Here is a 22463-nt window from a genome sequence, read left to right as displayed (position 1 = left end):
CATTTTCTTGTCTGAAAGAGGATAATGAGGTGTTCTTGCAGATGCTTACAGAGACGTCCTTGCAAGTGTGAGAGCAGCATGGGACCAAGTCCAAAGCTGGGTTTTTGTTTGATGGAAGGCAAGGGGGGTAGGTGTGGGTTGAGCAGAGATGGGAGTTGCCTCCTATTGAGATTAAGTGAGAGTTAACAAGTAGGAAAGTAGGTAGGCCAGAAAAAGCCTTGGAAGTGGAGGCAAATAATTTACACTTGGTGTGTTAGAGAGGAGAGGCCAGTGTAATGTCTTTTGCTTCCTACACTGCAGGCAAAACACAATGACCCAGTCAGGCAAAAGTGAGAGCCATCTTCTCTGGTCACATACAGCACGCAAATCATGTACTGAGGCTCATGAATACACAGCTGTTGTGGCAAATTCCTTCTGATTTCTGGAAGAGAGAAGGTAGTGTGGGCTAGAAGGCTAATAAGGTTTGGGCAAATATCCTGTATCTGCTGTATGTCACGTAATCTAAAGTCCTGTACATGGAGTTTGAAATGGCAAAAGAGCATCTTCCACTTGTGGTTGGACAGACATAGATGCATTAGTAAATAATATAACCTAGATAAAATTATTTTGACAAGAGATTAATAATTTTATGTGCTGTAAAGATGTAGTAAATCACAGTGATACCTGACTCCATTTAAATCCCTTTCTTTCAAGAACTGTGCTACCACAGAGCTCTGTTACCATTAAGAAGTGATACACCAGCCAGTAGATGGTGATGGCTGTTTTCATCAGGCTGAGTTCACAGCATAGGAGGGATCACATTCTCAGTAGGGCTAGAGTCAAAAGATTTGAGGAAGATCTTCAAAGTATGTTTCTCCATGAGAAGAGCAGAGATCACATGTAGGCTTTTAAGTGAAAGGCTATTTTTGCAGTTTGAAATTTAAGTTGGGTGTTTTGACAGGTTCAGGTTATTAGAGAAAATACGAGACTCTACACCTGCCACTTTCTGAGGCATGCTAAAGCATTGCATCCCCATCTGCAGGGATTTGGGTGAAACAGAGGTAATTGTGGAAGATCTGCTATTGCTGAATAAAAATGGACACCAGCAACTCTTTTATGTTCTTCAAATTTCCCCAAGGAAAACTGAACAGCAGAAATGATGGGTTGGACCAACTAGTTCATATACATGGGGATAAGGAAGATTTATTGGACCCAGGCCTTTTATAATTAATAAAGCTCCTGCTTTCCTCCAAATCCTAGAAAATCAGAGACATATTAATTTATCTGATTGAGCTGACTCCTGATATTCCAGACAGAAGAGTTCCCTTTAGAGTGGTTGCTATGGAAAGAGTGAAGTTCCTTATGGCTGATGAACAAGAGAACAAATTAAAAGTTAAAGAAAAATATTTTTGAGAAAAGTTACAGAGACATTGTGCTTTCAATACTTAAGGGAACCAAGATCAGATATAGACAAAGAGGGTTCAAAGGAGAATATAATCCTCTTTTTCTCCAGGCATTCCTTTCCCCCAGTTGCTTTGCTGGCAAGAGTACTTTCTCTTTAGCATGGTCCACATCAGAGACATGCCTGCCCCTTATACACATGGGCAGCTATGTCATGGCACCGCCTGGCCTCTCTCTCCATTCAAGACCATGGGTTTATGGAGTATGTTTTTCCAAAGTTAAGCATCAAGGGGTCTATGCTATGAGGGCACTGACAAAAATGTAAATGAACTTAATTTGGTTTGGAGATGGAAAGTCTGCCAATGTGCATGTTTGTAAATGGATTCATGGGCAGAACTTCTCTGAGGCAGGTTTCAAACAACAGATTATTGGAAGCCATAGTACAGAAACCATTGCTCAAAACATTCCCTGCCATTCAGAAGAAAGGTGGGGATGTTTCTGGAGTACTTGCCTAGTATGAAAGATGGGCTATCAAGGAGACTCTTATGGTGGAAATGTTTCTAAGGATATTTATAAAAAAATGCAGAGATATTTTGAAGTAAATAGAATTCACGCACTTCCCAAATAGACATGCCTTTCTCAAATAAGAAATATAAAATTGTCCAAAATTCCATATCTTAAAAGAGTGGTTTTAATTTGAAAATCGTGAGGAAACAGGATGCTTTCTTTCAGTTATGAAATTGTATCAAGGCTATGAAGATAACATTAAGGACAGAGGTCAGTAAAGGAAAATCACCAGGAGTGAAATGTTCACTCCATTGAAGTCAGTGCAAGATTTCCCATTGATCAGAAGTGGGTGTGTTGAGAAAGAAGATTTTCTTCACATTCCCAAGATTACCCAGCATGTGAACAGGAATGGCATAATGCTGCATGAATATTCAGAAAGGTGTCCTGTTCTGTGCAAGTGTGTAGCATTGAAGACAAACTGCAATTACCAGCTGAGAAAATGATTGTCAAACAACTGCTTGTAGTTTGAGATAATTTTTCTCTTCCTTCATACCGGTGAGAACGTTGTTTACCATGCTAGCAATTAACGTTGCCCCAGCAGAGTGAGTGTATCTCCTTCTGCCTCTAAAAACTTAGGCAATCTTTGAATTTGCCACCTGTTCTGCATCTTTAAATAATACTATCATATGTGAAGTGCAACCCTGGTCTGATGACACATCCATCCTTCAGTACTCACCAAGTTTCCTTGGCAGTGAGGTGAAGAAACTCCTAGTTTGCAGAACTGTCTCTTAATTCTTAAACCAAACTTCCCATAAAAAGGTGATATAAGGGACATATCCAGTCCAACATGCAAAGGGGCTGGAAAGCTCAATTTGTCTGCTCTTCTATAGATGATGTCAGTCTTCACATAACAGCAAATCTCTCATGATTGCTCAACTGAGTGAGTGTCACAAGTGATGAAATGAAACAATATGCTTTTCATTTCAATTTATATGGCATATTGATTGCTTTTCAGCAATTATGGCAGTAAATGTAATTAAAGTAATTTTTTTTTTATAATGAAGTATTTTTTGGTCAGATTCCTGACAAAATATTTCACGTTTCTGTTTAAGAATTTGTTGTATTATGAAGTACAGTATTTGAGGCTGTTTAATTCGGTAGTAAAATAGCAAAAATGGAAACGATAATTTGTACAACTGCTTGTAGAACTAGCCTCTACATCTTTTCTCTGCTATTGAGACTTCAGATGTTTCATGTGATTTTTTAGGGCTACAAAACATACATTTTCTGTAAAGATTTGTGACTGACTTAGAATTTGAAATAGTTTAATGGAAATATACCAAAAAATCTAAGAGAAACTTGAAGTACAGGAGTAGGTGTTGAAAAGAGACACCAAGTTATTCGAAGGCTTGAAAAATGTGTTGCAGTGAAAAACTTGATAGGATTGGCTAGAAATACTTTGATGGAATGTTTTTCAGCTGATAGTATCTATTAATCAAATTGAAACTCTGCTGGAAAGGATCAATTTTCATATTTCTGGTTTTGAAATGTTTCCAGCAGTTTCAGAGTTCTTAAAACATCCTGTTTCAACATTTTCTAAATGAAAAAAACAATATAATTTTCAATTCTAAAAGCTTTCCTCTCAAAGTGTAATCTAATTATGGCAGCCATCTCTAAGCTGAGCTGGAAATACTGCAAATGACCCAAAACTGAATTGCTTTTTTCTTTTTTTTTTTTTTTTTTAATTTCTGATACATGACCAACATTTTCAAGGGTTCTAGTTTTTATCAGGCTCTGAGAATGGAAAAATATTTTGTTCGGCTTGATTGGAAATCCAGCTGGGTCAGTTTATCAAGAAAGTTCCTTCAGTGGAGCATACTTCTGTATTCACATATTAAATTCACTTAAAACCATTCTCTAGCTCTAAGGCCAACTCGCATGTAAGAGCCCCTCTCCATGCTAGTAAAGCCTGTCATCTGCTGAAACAGGAGACGCATCCAAACCGCCTATTAAGAATGACCATTGCCCTGCTCTAATTCCTGATCCTAGCCCAGGAATTGGCTAGCAGGGTATGAACTGGCCCAGTTTAAAATCATTCCAGGGACTGGTATAGGCAATTGAGTTTCAAGTCCTGGGTTTCTTCCCTGGCACTGTTTAGTTTATTTGTATTTTGTATAGGCATGTCTTATGAAGCACATAATATCTTTTAATCTCATACAAAGACATGAAAGAAGCAATGACTGTAAATTAGAACAACAAAAATACAAATCAGAAATACAGATTTGCAACAAAAGTGATTAACCATTGAAACATACAGTAAACTCAGCATCTCTTAATGTCTTGTTGTTGAGATTGGACAGTCTGCTGCAGAACATGCACAAGCCAAGTAAAAATTACTGGGCTCAGGAAGGATATCAGAGTAAACAGCAGATTAAACCAAATAGCCTAATAATCCCTACTGGGGATAAATTACCTAGAAAAATGGTATGCAAAAGTATTGTTTGCTTCTTGTGTTACATTATTATTAGAAATAATTATGCATCCATTCATTTTATGGAAACATTGTAAATGAGAATTTGCCGTGTGAATTTCTCATTAAGCTGACATGCATATTCCAAGGGCTACATTTTGACATTTAACTACAGGCAGAAAAGGAGGACACCTTTCTCAGCATTGTCAGGAAATGGTCAAGGCAGCATATTTCTGTTCAAGGCAGGGCAGCAGTTTGTGCCCGACTGTTTAAATCAAGAGCACATCCTCTGCCAATTGCCCCATGACACTGGCCAGGGTATATATGAAGTAAGGTTGAGCAGGACTGTATCTATTAAATCTCCAGACTGCAAACATTCTTTATTTGCTTTTGCTATTCTCACACATTTTCCTGTTGAATGGGCTTTAAGCTCAGTGTTTGTTATTGACATATATATATGGATATTATATATTAATAAAGAAAACATTCCCAAATTTTCTACTGGAAACTTCATCTCGCAAAGGGGCCTGTGAGCTACATACAGTTCCATGGAGTTAATACATACCTAGAGGACTATTTTTCTTCCTGTGATCCTCTACAAAAAATATGTTCAAACTCTTGTTGGACTTTTCCACTGGTTCAGTTTAGTAGTCAGCAGCCTGGAGCTATGGATACAAAATATTAGCTGTTAAACTGTCAAAACTTGTTGTAACAAGCAGCAGCAGCAGCCATTGCTTGAGGGACATTTAAGCAGGGTTTACTGAATACTTTTAAATTGTACAAAAGGCTCTTTTCAAAACGAAAGGGATCTTTTTAGTTATGTTTTATAATATTACATGATACTGGAAAAATCAAACTGAAACATGTCACATAGAATAAAACTCCTAATTAGGGCTCCACTGGCATTTCTGGTGATCCACCATCTCCTAAAATACAAGTATGTCCACATAATTTCATTGGTATGAAATCTGTTCCCCTATCTTTGTCCGTGCTATTGGATATGCTAACTGATTGTGGCAGAAAAAGTCAAATACAGGGCAGCAGTCAAACACATAGCCAAGTGTCTCTTACTATGGTCTCTGTACAAGTCAGGGCATTGTATAGCGAAGCCAGCTGCATTTTCAAAGCAGAATTTTAGATACTAATGTATATGTACTGGCTTGGTCTAACACAGTCTTGGTCCAGAGTTTAAGATTTAACTCTATAAGTTTCTTATCTGTGACAGACTATATCCTATCTTTATTTATGCCACCTAAATGTTAGATTTTAACATGTTTCGTTTCAACATGTTTCTGAAGCAGTTAGCACACAGAGTCAAAAGTTTGGCAAGTCTTCAAGAAATGTGTGTATCAGCCTGGAGGTTTAGAACTGGTCTGTCTTCATGTGCACTTACAGAAAGTTTTGACTGGGGTTTAACTTTTTGAGCAAGATGTGGTCCTGAGCAGACACCCTTTGACAGCAATGGGTAGGTGTATTTGGGACCATTTCGGTAGTCCCTTACTGCCTGAGAAGTCTGACTGAGTGTGTGGCTAGTGATACAGATACTGGCACCTGGTCTGAACAACAATTAATGGGTTATTTGTGAAATAGATAGTAGAGTATGATGACATTTTAAAGGTACAGGCTTAGATATCAATAAAGAAAAAAACAAGTGCTAAATAGGACTTTAAAGGTCTATGCAAGTTAATGATCAAAATGCTTCTATCTCCTTACCTGTGTAATTTTTTAATTTTTTTTTTCTCTCCATGTTTGTCTGTCATGATCATCTTTGTTTCTAATTCCTTGCAGACATCTCAGTCAGTCTGTTAGCAGTAGTCGTCAGCTTCTGCGGGCTCGCCTTGCTGGTAGTCTCACTTTTTGTCTTTTGGAAGTTGTGTTGGCCCTGCTGGAGAAGTAAACCTCTCACTTCCAATGCCAGTAATGTCCCTCAGAGCAACTCCAGTGCTCCTACGGAGGTTTTTGAGACCAGTGAGAAAAAGGAAGTTAAAGAAAATGGGAAACCTACCACGAAGGTACTTGAAGCTGCATTGAAAATTAGCCACACTTCACCTGATATACCAGCAGAGGTCCAGAATGCACTGAAAGAGCATCTGATCAGACATGCACGCATGCAGAGGCAGATCACTGAGCCCACATCCTCATCAAGGTAAGTCAGGGGCACTTGCATTTGTGGCAGGTTTCCCGGGAACAGGTAGAGCCAGAGCACTCCGCTGAAAATTTCCAGGATCCTGGTTTATTCACTGACTTCTTAGCAGCAATGGGTGGAACAGCAGTCACATGAAGGGGAAGCCTCAGTGTCCTTTGAACAGAATGTTCTGAAACATTCGGTGTACCTTTAGTTACATCACTATTTTAGCATATGAAGATCAAATCTATGTCTTCTGCTACTTTGTAAATACATATGTTGCTACTTTAAGCATTTCCATTTTAGGATTTGTGTACAGGAAAATCTATTTTGATGTTATTTTTTTAAAGTACTGCAAGTCTGGCTTTTGACAGAGCTATTTTTATAGATATAGCAGTTGCTTTTGCAGATGAAGGTTTCCCCCTCCACTAAATAAATGACAGATTTTTTTGTTGATGGCACATTTCTTAAAGACGTGGTTTGCCACTTCTAAAGGAACTAAAATTCCAGCCTAAGAATGTGGATCCTTATGGACTGGTCTTAAAGCAGTACAGATTTTATATGGATCCTTAAATAAATTGCTGAAGTGATTTCTTTTTTATTAAAGTGGAGGACACAAACTTTTATTTTATCTCAGGTGAAGAGATTTGCAGTGACCTATAGTTTCAAACAAGGTTTTCTTCAAATACTGTCAGCAAATTTAATGCATGGAAAACAAATAGCGAACTGCAAAGATCACTATCTACACCAGAAAAAAAAATAGAAGAAAAGTTTGTAGACAAAGAATGGGAAAATGAAGGCTAGAGGAGGCACTTAAAGTGTTGCATAATGCCATAAGTAAGAACACAGATACTTTATAGGAAATAGCTTTCCCTCAATAAAACATTTGCTAAATGAACACATGCTACCAAAGAAGAAAAAATAAATAAAAGAGTTCACATTCACAATAATCACTGGAGGCACAAGACTGGAGAAGACATGTGCTTTACATTTCGTGGGCACATACTTTACATACTTTGCTGGACTTCTGTGAGTCCCTAAGACAGCGGTTTGCCAGCTCAGTGCCCTCATTGCCACCTCATTGCGGTGGTGAGTGCTGAAGTGGTTTTTCCCAGCTATTCCAGCAGTGTGGAACAGCCAGCAGGCAACTACAGGAGGTTCCCAAAAATGACAGCACTCCAGCCAGGGGGAGGTCTAACTGACTTTAGCAGCTGAACCATCTCCTGAATTACGAGACTCTACAGCTGGCTTTAAGCCACATTGCCCTGGCTATGCCTGGCTCCAGCTACTGCATCCATCTGCGAAGAGAGGGAGCACAGTATCCAAGCCACTCTGAGGAACATTTCCAAAATACTGGGAAGACAACTTTGAAATTGTAACTGTTACGCTAAACACAGAGGGACCAAAACTGATGCAGCTTAGCATGACAAGGATGTTACACAACTTGCTATTACCTAATAGGAAGAGTTTTATCTGTCACGTACCAACAGGTAAATCTGTAGGTAATCAGACTGTCTGACTTTCTGAACAGACAGAAGAAATAGCTGGCTGGCAAATGGACTTGAATAGTCCCTGTGGTACTATAGGGGAAGAAAGAAGTTCCAGGGACATGATCCAGAGCTACTTCAGGCGGTGAAAGTATTCCCACAAGCCTCTAGAGTGATTTGGACTGGGATCTAAATGCATATAAAATATCTGTGAAGCCAAGAACAGTTTTACAAAATTAAAACCTGCCATCAATCCTATTCTTTCTGCACATTGGTAACTTTGTAAGGGTGTGTTTTCTTTTTATCACCTCTAGATTAACAGGGTTAAATCTCTCCTGAGAGGACAGTTCCTTTGTTTTGAGTAACCTTAGTTGTCCCACCTTAGCCAATTAATAGCAGGGTGTTTGAAGACATCACCTTCCTTTACAGTTTGCTGAAAAACTCTGCACCCTTGCTACAAAACATGTTTAGAATGACGTATCTTAAAAGTCACCCAGAAATGGTCCTTTCTGTGTTTGTAAATGCATTTTTTTCTATACCCCTGCCTGCCTTAAGTGAGTTTAACCTTCCAACAGCCCATATTAGTTATTTCTGCCAAGAATATAATGTATGAGATGAAGGCCAGATATTTAGACCAGCTTTCTGGATTACTCCTCCATTGTGCTGCAGAATGTTGGATTACAGAAAGATTAAAAACTGTCTCTGATGTCCTTCATTGGGGACTTCTAAACAAAGGGGAGCCATTAGCAGGCACAGAGGTAGCATAACTTTCTCTTGCACCACCTTCAATGCAGCACCACTTTGTTGTACTCAAGGGTCCTGAGTGACCCAAATGCACCATCTCCTAACTGTATTCCATTGACAAAGAACCTAACAGAAATGTTTGCCATCTGAATTGTCTTCTCTACACTGATCTCACCTGAGCTGGGGCAAAGAAAAGGATTGTAACCAGTTCTGTGATAATTTCTTGCAGCCATCAGCTCTTAATAAAAGAAATAGAATCATATTAAGTCATTGTAATTGAAGCATAAGGATGATAAGAAGCCATTCAGAGCAATAATAAAATGTGCCTGATCACTTTTTATAGACTGTACATTTAACATGAAGACATGTTAGTGTAGGGAAATGAGGAATTTCTGCTTAATCAGAACTATATCATTTTCATTGTTCCTGGTAATATGAGAAGATCTGCTTGTTAAAAAAAAAAAAAAGGCTCTTTAGTCCTTGATCCCAATTAACCAGTAAACTATGATAGGAGAAGTGCTGTGTCAGTGGTTTTCATTTACAAATATTTTTGCTTTGTGTTATTGAGAACCACTCTTCCAAGTACTTTGTGAAAGTATTCTGCAATATAGTTTATTGCTTCTATGATAATTCCTTCCTTCAAATGTTCACCTGTATTTTCAAAGGCCATGCTTTTTGCTCTTTAGCATTAGGTTGGAGAGGAGCTTGTCATTCAGTTCTGCAAAGAGTAATTTGATTCCCAAGAGGCAAAAAGGCAAAAGTGAGGTGCTTGGGAATCATAGAATGGTTTGTGTTGGAAGGGGCCTTAAAGATCATCTAGTTTCTGTCCCTTGCCATGGACAGGGACACCTACCACTAGACCATATTGCTCAAAGCTCCATCCAGCCTGGCCTTGAACACTTCCAGGGATGGGGCATCCACAGCTTCTCTGGGCAACCTGTCGCAGTGCCTCACCACCCTCACAGTAAAGAATTTCTTCCTAATATCTAACCTAAATCTACCCTCTTTCAGTTTAAAACCATTACCCTTCGTCCTATCCCTGATAAAGAGTCCTTTCCCGTCTTTCCTGTAGGCCACCTTTAATTATGGGTAGGCCACTGTAAGGTCTCCTGGGAGCCTTCTCTTCTCCAGGCTGAACAACCCCAACTCTCTTAGCCTGTCTTCATAGAAGAGGTAGGAGAGGTGCTCCAGCCCTCTCACCATCTTTGTGGCCCTCCTCTGGACCCGTTCCAACAGGTCCACAGCCTTCTTATGTTGGGGGGCCCAGAGCTGGATGCAGTACTCCAGGTGGGGTACTCACCAGAGTGGAGCAGAATCAGCTGCCTCAACCTATTGGACATACTTCTTTTGATGCATCCCAGGATGCAGTTGGCTTTCTGGGCTGCAAGCACAAATTGATGGCTCACGTTGAGCTTCTCATCAATCAACACACCCAAGGCCTTCTTCTCAGGCTTGTTCTCAGTCCATTCTCCACCACCAGCCTGTATTTGTGCATGGGATTGCCCCGACCCATGTGCAGGACCTTGCACTTGGCCTTGTTGATCTTCATGAGGTTTGCACAGGCCTACCTCTCAAGCATGTGCAGGTCCCTCTGGATTGCATCCCTTTCCTCCAGTATGTCGACTGCACCACACGGCTTGGTGTCATCAGCAAACTTGCTGAGGATGCCCTCTATCCCACTGTCCATATTGTCAACAAAGATGTTAAACATCACCGGTCCCAATACCAGCTCCTGAGGAATGCCACTCATCACTGGTCTCTTTTTGGACATTGAGCCATTCACCACAACTCTTGGAGTGTGACCATCTAAGCCAGTTCCTTATCCTCAGAGTGGTCCATCTCTCAAATCCATGTCTCTCCAATTTAGAGAGAAGGATGTCGTGCAGATCAGTGTCAAATGCTTTGCTCAAGTCCAGGTAGATGACATCAGTTTTTCTTCCCTTATCCACCGATGTTGTAACCCTGTTGTAGAAGGCTACAAAATTTGCCAGACATGATTTGCCTTAAGTGAAGCCATGTTGGCTGTCACCAGTCACCTCCTTATTTTCCATGTGCCTTAGCATAGTTACCAGTAGGATCTTGCTGGGCACAGGATACAGACTGACTAGCCGGTAGTTCCCCGGGTCTTCCTTTTTTCTCTTTTTAAAAATGGGGTTATGTTTCCCCTTTTCTGGTCAGTGGGAACTTCACCAGACTGCCACAACTTCTCAAATATGATGGACAGTAGCTTAGCAACTTCATCCACCAGTTCTCTCAGGACCCGTGAATGGATTTCTTCAGGTCCCATGGACTTATGCATCTTCGGGTTCCTTAGATGGTTTTGTACCTGATCTTCTATAGTGGGCAGTTCTTCATTTTCTCAGTCCCTACCTTTGCTTTCTGTGACTTGGGCAGTGTGGCTAGAGCCCTTGCCAGTAAAGACTGAAGCAAAAAAGTCATTGAGTTCTGCAGCCTTCTCTATATCCTGGGTAAATAGGTCTCTTGTTTCCTTCTGGAGTGTTTGAATGGAATGGAAGGATACAGGCTCTTTAGGAAGGACAGGCAGGGGAGATGAGGAGAGGGTGTTGCCCTCTACGTCAATGAGCAGCTGCAGTGCATGGAGGACAGACGAGGGGCTGACCAAGAGGTTATGGGTCAAGATTAAAGGGAGGGCAGGGACAAATGATGTCACAGTGGGGGGTCTGCTACAGGCCACGGGACCAGGAAGACAGAGCGGATGAGGCCCTCTATAGACAGATAAGAGCAGCCTCACATTCACAAGCCCTGGTCCTCATGGGGGACTTCAACCACCCCGACATCTGTTAGAGGGGCAACACAGCTGGGCATAAGCAATCTGAGGAGTTTCCTGGAATGCATTGGTGATAAATTCCTTCTCCAAGTGATAGAGGAGCCAATGAGGAGAGGTCCTATGCTGGACCTTGTGCTCATCAACAAGGAGGGGCTGGTAGGGAATGTGAAGCTCGTTAAAGAAAAACAAGCAGGTCTTCTGACTTTAGTGATTGCAAGGAGGAGACAGCAGCCTCTGTTCTAAATACCACAAGTGCTGGTATCCATTCCTGGATTTGATCCAAAAGTTTGGTGTAATGTCACCTGGGAAAGCTAGTTCAGAGCCATCCCTCATAAATCTTGTCATATCATAAATCAGCATCCTGTCCCCCTTTTTTGTCTTATATGTGGCAATCTTACTGAGTTAAAAATCAGCTTCATATTATCATTATTCCTATGCAAGCACAATTTTATATTAGATATTTAAATACAGATTTACTGTCACTCAAAATGTATTTTTTCTGAGTTATGGAAGGCATGTCTATTATAGGAGTGCTACGTAAAGGGGTTGAATTACCTGGATTTGCACACGTTAGTAACTTCGCAACATTTTCACAACCTGGTTGCCTGACATCCTTGTACTTCATTATCACAGTCATTAATTCCTTTGTTATTACAGAACAAAGGAAGATAAATATGTTGCCATGACAACAATGAAGCATCTTAATAATTAACAAACCAATTAGCTATCTTGGTGAAATGCTGTGACTCAGAACAGATTCTAGGCACTATGTAATTAGAACTTGGCTTACTAGAGCAAAAGTGCTGCTGTTTCCCATGGGGAACAGCCATACAGCTGCACTGTTTTACTTAGTGACATCTCACAACAATGACTACGTTTACTAGAGGAGCTTACATGCCTGAAGTTCAAAAATTTGAAAGAAGGTTGGTACCTTAGAAGTCATAGATGTGGGGTTTATATGTTACTTTTACAAGTATTAACTCAGATCTTCATAAATGCAAGAGGAGTTGAGGAAAAGAGAATTTGTCACATAGCCACTCAAACTGGAAATGCCATACAGTCAGCTTCACTGTTTCCTCCGCATAGGTGGTTTTCTCTACTGCTTGTCTATGGCAGGGTTTGAACATGATTATCAGGGCATCTCAGTACTACAGCTGCAGGTGTGAGGAGCACTCAGGAAGGCCTACCTGCACAGGTTTTATTAGCACAGATAGAAGTAGCAGTAACACAGGTCTTCCTGGACTTCATTATGAGTCAAAGATACTAGAGAGCCAGTGCCTAAATTACTGCATGCCCAATCATTTATTGCCACTACCCTTTGGATGGAGTTCAGTTCCTTCCCTGTGTTTAGCACACCTATGAGGCTGGACTTCTCTGAGGACAAAGGAACAAGGACAGCCCTCAAACTCCCTGAGGACAATATTGTACTTTTCTGACTAGTTGGGGCCTTTTGACCCCTTACTCCATTCCAGTGTAGACATCGTATGCTATGAATTGGGTGAGTTTTAACATTTAAGAGAAAAGAAAATCTTTCAACTTGTTCATAAAAAAAAAGAAAGGTAGAATGTGTTATGAGAGGGGTGTATTGTTCATCTAAATTTGAGATCAAAACACCTGGATTTTTTGGAGCTACTTCAAATCTAGACTATGAAGTTCTCCCTCTCCTATTCTTGTGTTACGATGGGACTGCTCCGTGCACTTACCAGTACTGAAACAGCTGAAAAGGGAAACGTTCTTGTCTATTATTTAATGGCCGCAGATTACCCTCTTGTATCTCTGCTCAGCTGAGCTGCAGTAGTTTTGTGCTTCATGCCTTCTGCAACCACTTCACTTACAGCAAAAATACAAATAATATCTATTAAATGAGTCCTGGTTGCTTTCAAATGGACAATTTGCATTTCTGATTTAAAGAAAGAAACACACAGCTGTGACACCTCTTGTTTTCAGAACACAACACCACAGGGAAACCAAGCAATAAGGCAAGGCTGCATTTGGCATTAATAAGCAATTGATTGCAAAAAGCAGAGGAAATTCTGACAATTAAATTGGTTTTTAATGGCAACTAAGTATGCTCACAGAAGGAGGTAGTGAGCTTTTCCAGTACAAATTGTTGGCGTAGTGAAGTACCAAGGAAATGGGAAAATGTCCAAAAAATAAACTGGACAGTGGGATCATCTGCTGATGCTTAATTCTATGAAGCTTTTTGACCCGTGTTTTTGTACTACTGTAAGGCTGTATGGCATACCAAGGGTTTGATTTCACTCTTAGTAGGAAAAGCACAAATTTCTGTTGATGTTCATGAGTCAAGATAAGCCCATAAATACATATGCTTAAGCAACACTGTATTCAGAATTACAAGGATTTAAGCATATTGTTTCTTGCTAGGAGTACAGGAATCCGCTTTCTAATACACCACACAGCAGTGTGAGAACAGAAGGAAAAAAACCTGTAACAGAAAAAGTTGACTAAAACTTTGAAGTGTGTTGTAACCAGAAAAAAATGTTCCCATTGTGACTGGGCAGCCTGTACCTCAGTCTAGAAAATGCCAAGCAGGTGTATGTAAAATGTTGTAGGATGGCAAAGCACTACGCTGAAAACCTCCAGACATAGCTCTGCGTGGCCTTTTCAGGTGCCTTTCACAGTGATCAGTGTGAAGCTTGGTAAATATTTAATTGGAAACCCACCAAGGAATGCCTCCAAAAATGAGGAAGTACTGATGACAATTCTGCAAGGGATTGTTTTTCTACCTGACTATACTTTACTCAGGCCCTAGCAAAGTGGGATCAAGCAATGTTGGAACTGTCAACTTGCTTTGTGAAAGAACCCGAGTTCAGTTTCAGCTGCATAGCCTGAAAACAAGGTTATGAATATATGTATTGCAGGACACTGGGTGTTTCTTAGGCCAAGTAGTTCATTCTGAATGATCGTTTCCTCTCAAGGATGTTTTAACACTCGCAAAACATTGGGGGTGATTATTTTAAATATATTTTAAAGAGACTAAACCTTACTAATTTGGTCTTCTTGTATTTTCTACTTAGTAATCGACAAGTCTTTTCCTGGAGATAACCATGGCTCGTTTTGTGTGTGTGTATGTGTATGTGTGCAGGCACAATTCTTTCAGGAGGCACTTGCCAAGGCAGATGCAAGTGTCCAGTGTTGATTTTAACATGGGGACAGATCCGATTTTGCAAAGGGGAGAGACAACAACCAGCATTGGGAGAATAAAACCTGAACTCTACAAACAGAAGTCTGTGGATTCTGATGGGCAACAAGAAGATGTGAAAACATGTGGAAAACTTAACTTTACTCTCCGGTATGATTATGAGAATGAACTTCTGGCTGTCACAATAGTCAAAGCCTTAGATCTGCCTGCTAAAGACTTCACAGGAACATCTGACCCCTACGTTAAGATTTATCTGCTTCCAGATAGGAAAAAGAAGTTTCAGACACGAGTTCACAGAAAGACATTAAATCCTGTCTTTGATGAAACCTTTCAGTTTCCTGTAGCCTATGATCAACTCAGCAACAGGAAGTTGCATTTCAGTGTTTATGATTTTGACAGATTTTCTAGACATGACATGATTGGGGAAGTTATTCTTGATAACCTTTTTGAAGTCTCAGATCTCTCCAGGGAAGCCAATGTATGGAAAGACATCCACTGTGCCACCACAGTAAGTAATGTGTTCCAAAAGCATTAATGTGGTATTTTCATTTCTCTTTTGTAGTTTGTGGTAGAGCATCTGGTTTATCAGCAGAGTCTGGGAAAAAAAAAAAAAAAAAAAGCTGTCAATATTTTCCTTTAAGTATACAGAATATGATGCTTAGAAAGCTATAAGATTTAATTACTAAAAAATCTGGGAACATACTGTCACCCTTATGGCTCACTGTGCAAATATAAATTAGGTTTACCGATTAAATAGTACATCACGAAAATCACTGCTTAACAAGAAATTAACATTTGTTAATTGTTAGCAAAATACCCTGTCTTTCAAAATTACCATTTATTAAGGAAGAGGGCCTGTCCTGCTCTTGTTAGCAGATTTTTTCGTAGTTTGGATATCTTGTGAAGGAAGAGAGGCTAAAAATGCTTGAAGTCTAAAAAGTTCTTTGCTGGCTGCCCTGTGCTTAGGGTGCCCAGTAGATGTATCTTTGTTGCTGCTGATTACTAGCAAAACTCAAGAGACACAAGCAAGTAGAGTTAGGAAATGGAAGTTCTTTGTTCATTTTTGCAAGCAATTAAAGGAGGCCTGTGCATGGATGACAGGCTACCAGCAGGAAAAACACCAGTTTCCAAACATTGTCTTATTAACCTTCAAATCCAAACTCATCTTCCCTGGCTGGAATTTGGAAGGTGATGGTGGGGAAATTAAGTGGTGGGGTATGGAGTTTTTTGTTTGGTTTTTGTTTGTTTTTTTTTTTTAAATACTATGCTATTTATAAAGAATTTCTCCCATCTTGTTCTGTGGAGATAGCCCAAACAGTCTGAGTCATCCCTGGGTTTGAGTATGGGCTGGACTTCCACAGCGGGGATGAACAAAGGACAGGGCAGTACTAGACACTGCTTCAGTGACAGAAGCTTCATACCATGTTTTCAATAGAGCCAAAGACTTCCCATACCTCTTTTCCTAAATGTTTTTGTGCTGTTCATACTTGATAGACACGGCAGTCTAAGGCTGTATGACTAGGAGCACAAAGAGGACTGGCATTTTCTCACTGGTTTAAGCATAAGCAACATGTTTCCTAAGGAAAGAGAAATATTAGGGAGTGGAGCATAGCGAAGACAGTTTTTGAATGTGAAGTCACAAAAACAGCTATTTATTTTAACTGCTGGGTCTACCAAACTGATCTGAACAGCCTCCGGCACACCTCCAGAAAACCGCATCTGTATATGCTTAGTTTGATCAAGCTCAGATTTCAGGTAAATTTAAGAACTGTATTCTCAAGCTTAAAATTAAATCTTTGTTTAAGGTCTTGGAATAATCACCCAGTAACAATTTTTTAAAGTTTCTTCTAGCTTTGATATTATTTTTAATAATTTAGTAATTATTTAAATGTTCACTGGTCCTTTGCAACAGGCTTGTGTGTGAGATTTTTAGCTGATAACTAGAATGGTTTCAGCAAATTAGAATCCCTGGACTGTTCATCACTGGTTTTGAGCAGATTGAAATGCCATATCAAATCATGCATTTGGGAGAGATACTGATATACATCTGGATGAAAATGGTTGCTAATCTTGGCGCTGAATTCTAATTCAAGTTTCTTCCTCACTAAGGGTTAGTACATGCAGTTATAGTGCTTAATTCACCCTGCTGGTGTTTTACTATGTATGAAGTTTAAGAAAAAGCATGAAGGTTTTGGATTTCAGCCTTTCAGCCAGTATACTTTACAGTATTCCATGTGTCTACATAAGTTGTCTCCACTTAAACCATTAACAATAAACACATAAAACTGAGATATCTTCTAGCATTGGGTGACTGCATCAGCTTTCACAACCCTTACACTGTCCTCAGAAAATCGTGTAAGAAACTGACTGAATTGATTTTTCCTGGCAAAATGAAACCCTCCTATAAGATATCCCGTTACTATGTGTGCAGTGTGCTGCCTTGTGTTTTACTTCAGCTGTTTCACATAGATTAAAACTGGTTAGTAATAAAGGTTTCTAGTTCTGCCATTTCAGAAACTGTAAGATAAGGGAGCCAATCCTACACAGAAATAAGCAGTGTATAAGATGTTGATCAATGGAGAAATACAGCTTTAAGTACAAGATCTAAAGTTTACCAAAGTCACTAACTAGAATTAAATAACTAACTAATGCTTGTCAGACTCAATTGGACTTGGATTAAGCTTTAAAAAAAAAAAAAAGATCTAGCTAGTTCTACAATTAGTGCAAAATAATTTTACTCCAGGCAAGCATGCTTTGGTGTTCATAAAGAATGTTTAAGAAACAAACTAGTTGTCTCAGTGGGAAGGTCCTTACTTACACAGTAGAGCATAGGAAACGATGCCATTCTGCAAATGTATTTCTCTCATGCCTTTTTCTTCTTCACCTCTGCTCTGTTTTGTTGTATGTTCTGTGAAGTTTTTCAGCCTTTTGTTCAGACATGCTTCCTACACCCAGTGGTTTGCTCATGTTGTTGCTAAATGATAGATGGTAGAAAATGGTAGAAGTGAAAGAACAAAAGATTGGTCCAAAACGGTAAAAACACAGCAGAAGTAGCCTCTCCACAGCTTTAAGTCTTTTACATCTCTTCTATAGCCAAGAATTTTCTATTCAGAAGGTAGAATGAGGGTATAAACAATTCCTATTACCTGCTCAGAAAGAACCTTTTTTATGACACAAGGCTCTGCAGTCTTGAACACCAACTAGATAGATTTACCAAGGAAATGAACTGCGACATTTTACCAGTGAAGGAAGTTACCACAGGAGATTGGGAGATTCTCTGCTGTGCGAAGACTCTCTGTCAGTAGTTAACTTAATTTTGAAAAGTTTTGCTTGCACATCCATAAAGAGTTTTTATTTGGTACCAGAAATGCAGAGTCTGGGGAAAATCAGACTAGATGGTTGCTCTGGGTCCTTTTGGCCATAAAAAAATTGACTCTGTGGGAATCTACGTTTGGAATACTTTTTTTTCCTTGTAATAGTACTTTGAAACTATTTTATAGAAGTGCAGGATTGGCCCCTCACATGCTCATTTTTATTCTTATGGTTTTCAACTGTTGATATTTATACATCTTTTGTAGTTTGTATTTTGTTCCTTTATTTTTTCATTCATATCATTGTTTATCTGTTATATGTTATGTAGAAAACCTACAGCTATTGTATAGTATGTAGCATGTACCTGTTGTAAGTGCTAAAACATTTTCATTTCTTAATGTTAAATTATTGAAGTAAATTTGGTGTAAAATCGGTTGTGGAAAAGAAGTATCCTAGATATCTGATGTTATTAATATCCCCAAATTTTGCTTATTCATGGGTGATTGAATTCTCAATAAATATTCCATCATTTACTTCTGTTCGTTTGATTAATTAAAAAAAAAGAAAACCTCAAGAGGCAGCTTTGGACCACCTGTGAAGGTTGTTCAGTATATTGGAATACTGTAATTCTTAATACGCTTTAGGAAATTAATCCATAGTATCAGAGGCAAACAAATAATATCAAATCGATTGTTTAGTCAACATATCTAGCTTCTGTTTTGGAAAGGCATTTGTGAGTTCTGCATACATTTCTGAGGTTTTGTTACTGTCAAAATATACCATATACTTTCAAAAAGGAAAACTCATTTATTGGAATTGCTAACAAGCACTTAAGTGCAAATATTCAGTGTTGTAAAATTGTTTAGGCAAAAAAAAACACCTCTTGTGATCTAACGCTTTCTGGAAGTAAAAGTTTATTAACTTCCTATCATACTTTTTAAAATGATTGGTTGCTTTGTAAATCTCTGCCTCTAACATCATTGCCTAAAAAAATTGGCAAGTGATTGTCAGAAACATTTTTTTTCCAATGGTACTCTGTGAACTCTATTAGTGTAACCAATTATAGGAAACTATGTAATTGGGGGAAAAAAAAAAAAAAAATAGGGCTCAGGATTTAGATTAAAGCCATTTCCAGCACAGTGGTAGTCTCTTGGGGATGTTAGTCATGGAGCTGTCACATCTTTGTAGCCTCTTGAATTATCTCACGTAGACAGATGGAACTTGATTATTATTTAGTTTTCCAGCACCAGGCATTTCAGTGCTGGAGTTTTCTGATTTGTGAAGTGGGATATAAAAGAAGGTTCTATAAGGACACAGACTTCATGTGATGCCCACGATGTGTGATTGGTGTTTCTAGAGCACTTGGAATATAAGTGAATAGCATTGCTGGAAAAGACAGAAGTGCTTAAATATCTTTTTTTAATAAGTGGGACAGTAACATTTGTCTCAGTTCATTTATCTCAAACACTTGCTAGAGTAGGATGTCACATGGGTAATCCTGCTAGCAGTTGGCCTCTGTTACGGAAAGACATTCTTCTGACTTCCTGATCAAACAAGAATAAAGGCCGCCTTTGCAGTTCACCCAGAGTAATTGCAGGCATTATCTGTGCTTAGTTATCTCCATAGTTCACTATTTCGTAAGTGGACAAAAGACAGCACACTAGACTTTACTCTGAGTAAGGCAATAGTGGTATAGAGCTGACAAAGGTACATCTTATGGTAGTCTTTGAGGCTACACTATAAGGATTGTCCTATTTCTTGGTGTTCAGAGCAGCACTATCAGGAAATGTTTTATCACCAGCAGTGTGGACTGTGCCCTGCAGTAAGTCATCCTCCTCAGAATGGACTTAGACTATTAGTGTTTCTGGAAATGTACATAAAAGCTTTAACACAATGTTAGACAGATGTGAAAGAGTAAAAGCTTGTCAGTATAGAAACATTTATTTTCTCTATAATGGGAACAGCCCCTTTAAAGCCAAGAACAGCTGGCACTTGTCATTTCTGCTCAGGGCCAGTGATATAGAGGATTCAGGTAATCACCTGCTCCTGAGTAGATGAGAGAATACCAATACCCTGGGTCAGTCTTTACAGGAAATGTGTTGAGATTTTCCATTTAGGTTTGGGACTGCTTTAGGTCTGGGTAATAATTAGAAAAGACAATGGAGAAAGGGTGGGTTTCTGTCCAGTTACTGAAAGCAGGGAAGATTTCTATTATTATTGAATGCTTCTTTTCATTTGAAACAGCAAATGATTTGAATATTCTGCTTTGCTAGAGGCAAACTGCTAGTTTCAGTCTACCTTAAAAGTAAGAAATATTAGATGAACGAAGAATATGGTTTACTCAAGGGAAATTAATATCTTTGTGTCCAGGTGGTACCGTGGTAGCTATGCTAAGGTACACAGCTTGACTGACCTGCTGTGCCCTAAGTGCTTTCTGAGTTTTTCACTGCAAATAGTCTCTTTGCAGTCAATGCATTGCTGCTTCGGAAGAGCATCTTTATATGGGAAGCCACATACATTTTGGTTCATTCATGTGCCAGTAGATGCCACAGTTAGTTCACAGAAGTACCTCTGTTCTCAGCTGTTCTGAAGCAGGAATGGGCTTCCTTGCTGCCTGGCAAGATGAAACAACCCCCATGCTCCATAAGACGGATGGTTATGCACAGAGGGAGTGACAGAAGAAGGACCCAGGAAGCTTCCCCAGGCATGTAGCCTGCTGGAGCCAGTGTGCTATCTCAGGGAGTCCTCTCCAGGCCATCAGGACTGCAATCAGCAGCTGTGCTTACCCAGAGCAATGAGGATGTCAGGCGAAAACAAGCAGTAGGCCCCCCCAAGCAGAAGATGCAGTCATTATGGAGCAAGAGGCCCCACTGCTTCCATACTGTCTTCCACAGAGGCAAGAACAAACACAAACTTCATTGATTCATTTCCCAGGACAACAGCTCAATCAATAAGTGGTGCTGGGAGGGAGAAAAAGTGTTCGATTTGTTATGCAAAGAGTAACAGGAAAGGAAAATAAATATTAGCTATGGGGACAAGGTTTCCAAAGTAAAATCCCCTTGAGAGGTGGTAGAATTAGCTCTCCAGTTTGAGCTTCCAGCAACTTTTGACAGCATCTGTGATAGCATAAATACCATCAAAGTCTACATGCGTAGGTGAGAAAATAGACTGATAGTTTTCTGTACTGGTCTTTCCTATCATTCTTTTAACTCTTGATCTGTACCTCAAAACCAGAGATGTCTTAATATATTCTTAGCTAACTGTCTGAGGGGGCATATTTCCCTCTTTTTTTTTCCATCCAACCCCCAACATTTATAGTTATGTTTTATTTTATCCCTGATTCTTAAAGCTTGATGTTAGTAGTTTTTATTGGAAGCAGCAATATATGTAATATGTTTCAAAACAGAACAAGAAAAAGAGAGAGAGAGAAATCTGTCCTTTGGGGGAATTATCTTTCTGCAGTATTCAAGTCTAGTTCTGCCAATGCATTTTCCTTTAAATTTCCACACTACACAGAAAAGCAATTGTCAGTTTGACTAAAGGAAGCAGCTAAAAATCTAGGAATGTAAATGCCTGAATAACTTCTTTTATATCTAGAAAATTATTATTCATTAGTACAGATGCTTAATCAAAATATAGCAGGAAAATGAAGGGAAAAAAAATTTGCAAATCTTTTGTTTAGGAATCAAGTACAATATAAATTCATGCCATCCTTAGTATTTTTGCTATGCTACTCTCACAAACAATCTTTAAAACAAAATTTAAATTACAATTAATAGGAAAGTAGGTCTGGATATTAAAATTGAGTTTAAGAATTAAAATGATTACTTATTCTGGATTATGATAATCTGAATGATAATGAAAGTAACAAAAAGGAAGTTTTTGAGGTAATTTCCCTTCTAATGGAGTATTAATTACACAAATACCTGTTATTTTAACCATGAAAATTAATTACACACTAGTAACAAAGGAAGTGTATAAATTTTTTTGTTCCAGTAACATTTATATAGTTCATTGTAAGAATCCATAGCGAGTTGCTCTTTTAAGACTTTGTTTGAACTGCAAGACTTTAAAACATAGGGGAAAAGAAGAAGAAACAAACATCAGTAAAAAAAATGGCCTGGAGTTCATTTGTGATCAAAAAATGACACAAGAATGACACCTTATTTCATATATCAGCTGCCTATAAGCTTTTCACTCCTCATAGCATAGGAAACCAGTTAAGATCTTGGAGTATAGAAGGGAGACTGTGGAAATTCTTACACTCAGTATAGTCAGTTAATAACTTGTACTGTTCAGTTCAGAATTATGGGTGGTGATATGTGAGAAGAAGCTACCCTGAAGACAGAAGGATCTCTATCTAACTTCCTCACTGAATTTGTGGAGGTACTTAGCTAAAAGTTGTCTCTTCTATTGAATTTAATGGAAACAACTCGAAAAATTTACTGCAGTAAGAGACAGCAAAACTTTCTCCAGCAACAGGGGTT

The 22463-nt window shown here is 39.0% G+C and overlaps 1 protein-coding gene across 1 annotated transcript in view; it reads left to right on the top strand.

The window, feature by feature from the left end:
• The window catches only part of SYT10 (synaptotagmin 10), a 35850-nt gene that overhangs the window by 6391 nt on the left and 6996 nt on the right, over nt 1-22463 (top strand). Inside the window, exons 2-3 of the mRNA XM_074167941.1 lie at nt 6146-6503; nt 14608-15172. Of these exons, the coding sequence (XP_074024042.1) occupies nt 6146-6503; nt 14608-15172 (923 nt within the window). The remainder of the gene's footprint in view (nt 1-6145; nt 6504-14607; nt 15173-22463) is intronic.

The sequence above is a fragment of the Numenius arquata genome, chromosome 2 (genome assembly GCF_964106895.1).
Source record: "Numenius arquata chromosome 2, bNumArq3.hap1.1, whole genome shotgun sequence".
In the NCBI taxonomy this organism is placed as follows: Eukaryota; Metazoa; Chordata; class Aves; order Charadriiformes; family Scolopacidae; genus Numenius; species Numenius arquata.
Note: the sequence above shows the minus strand (reverse complement) of the source record. Positions and strands in the feature narration are given on the sequence as shown.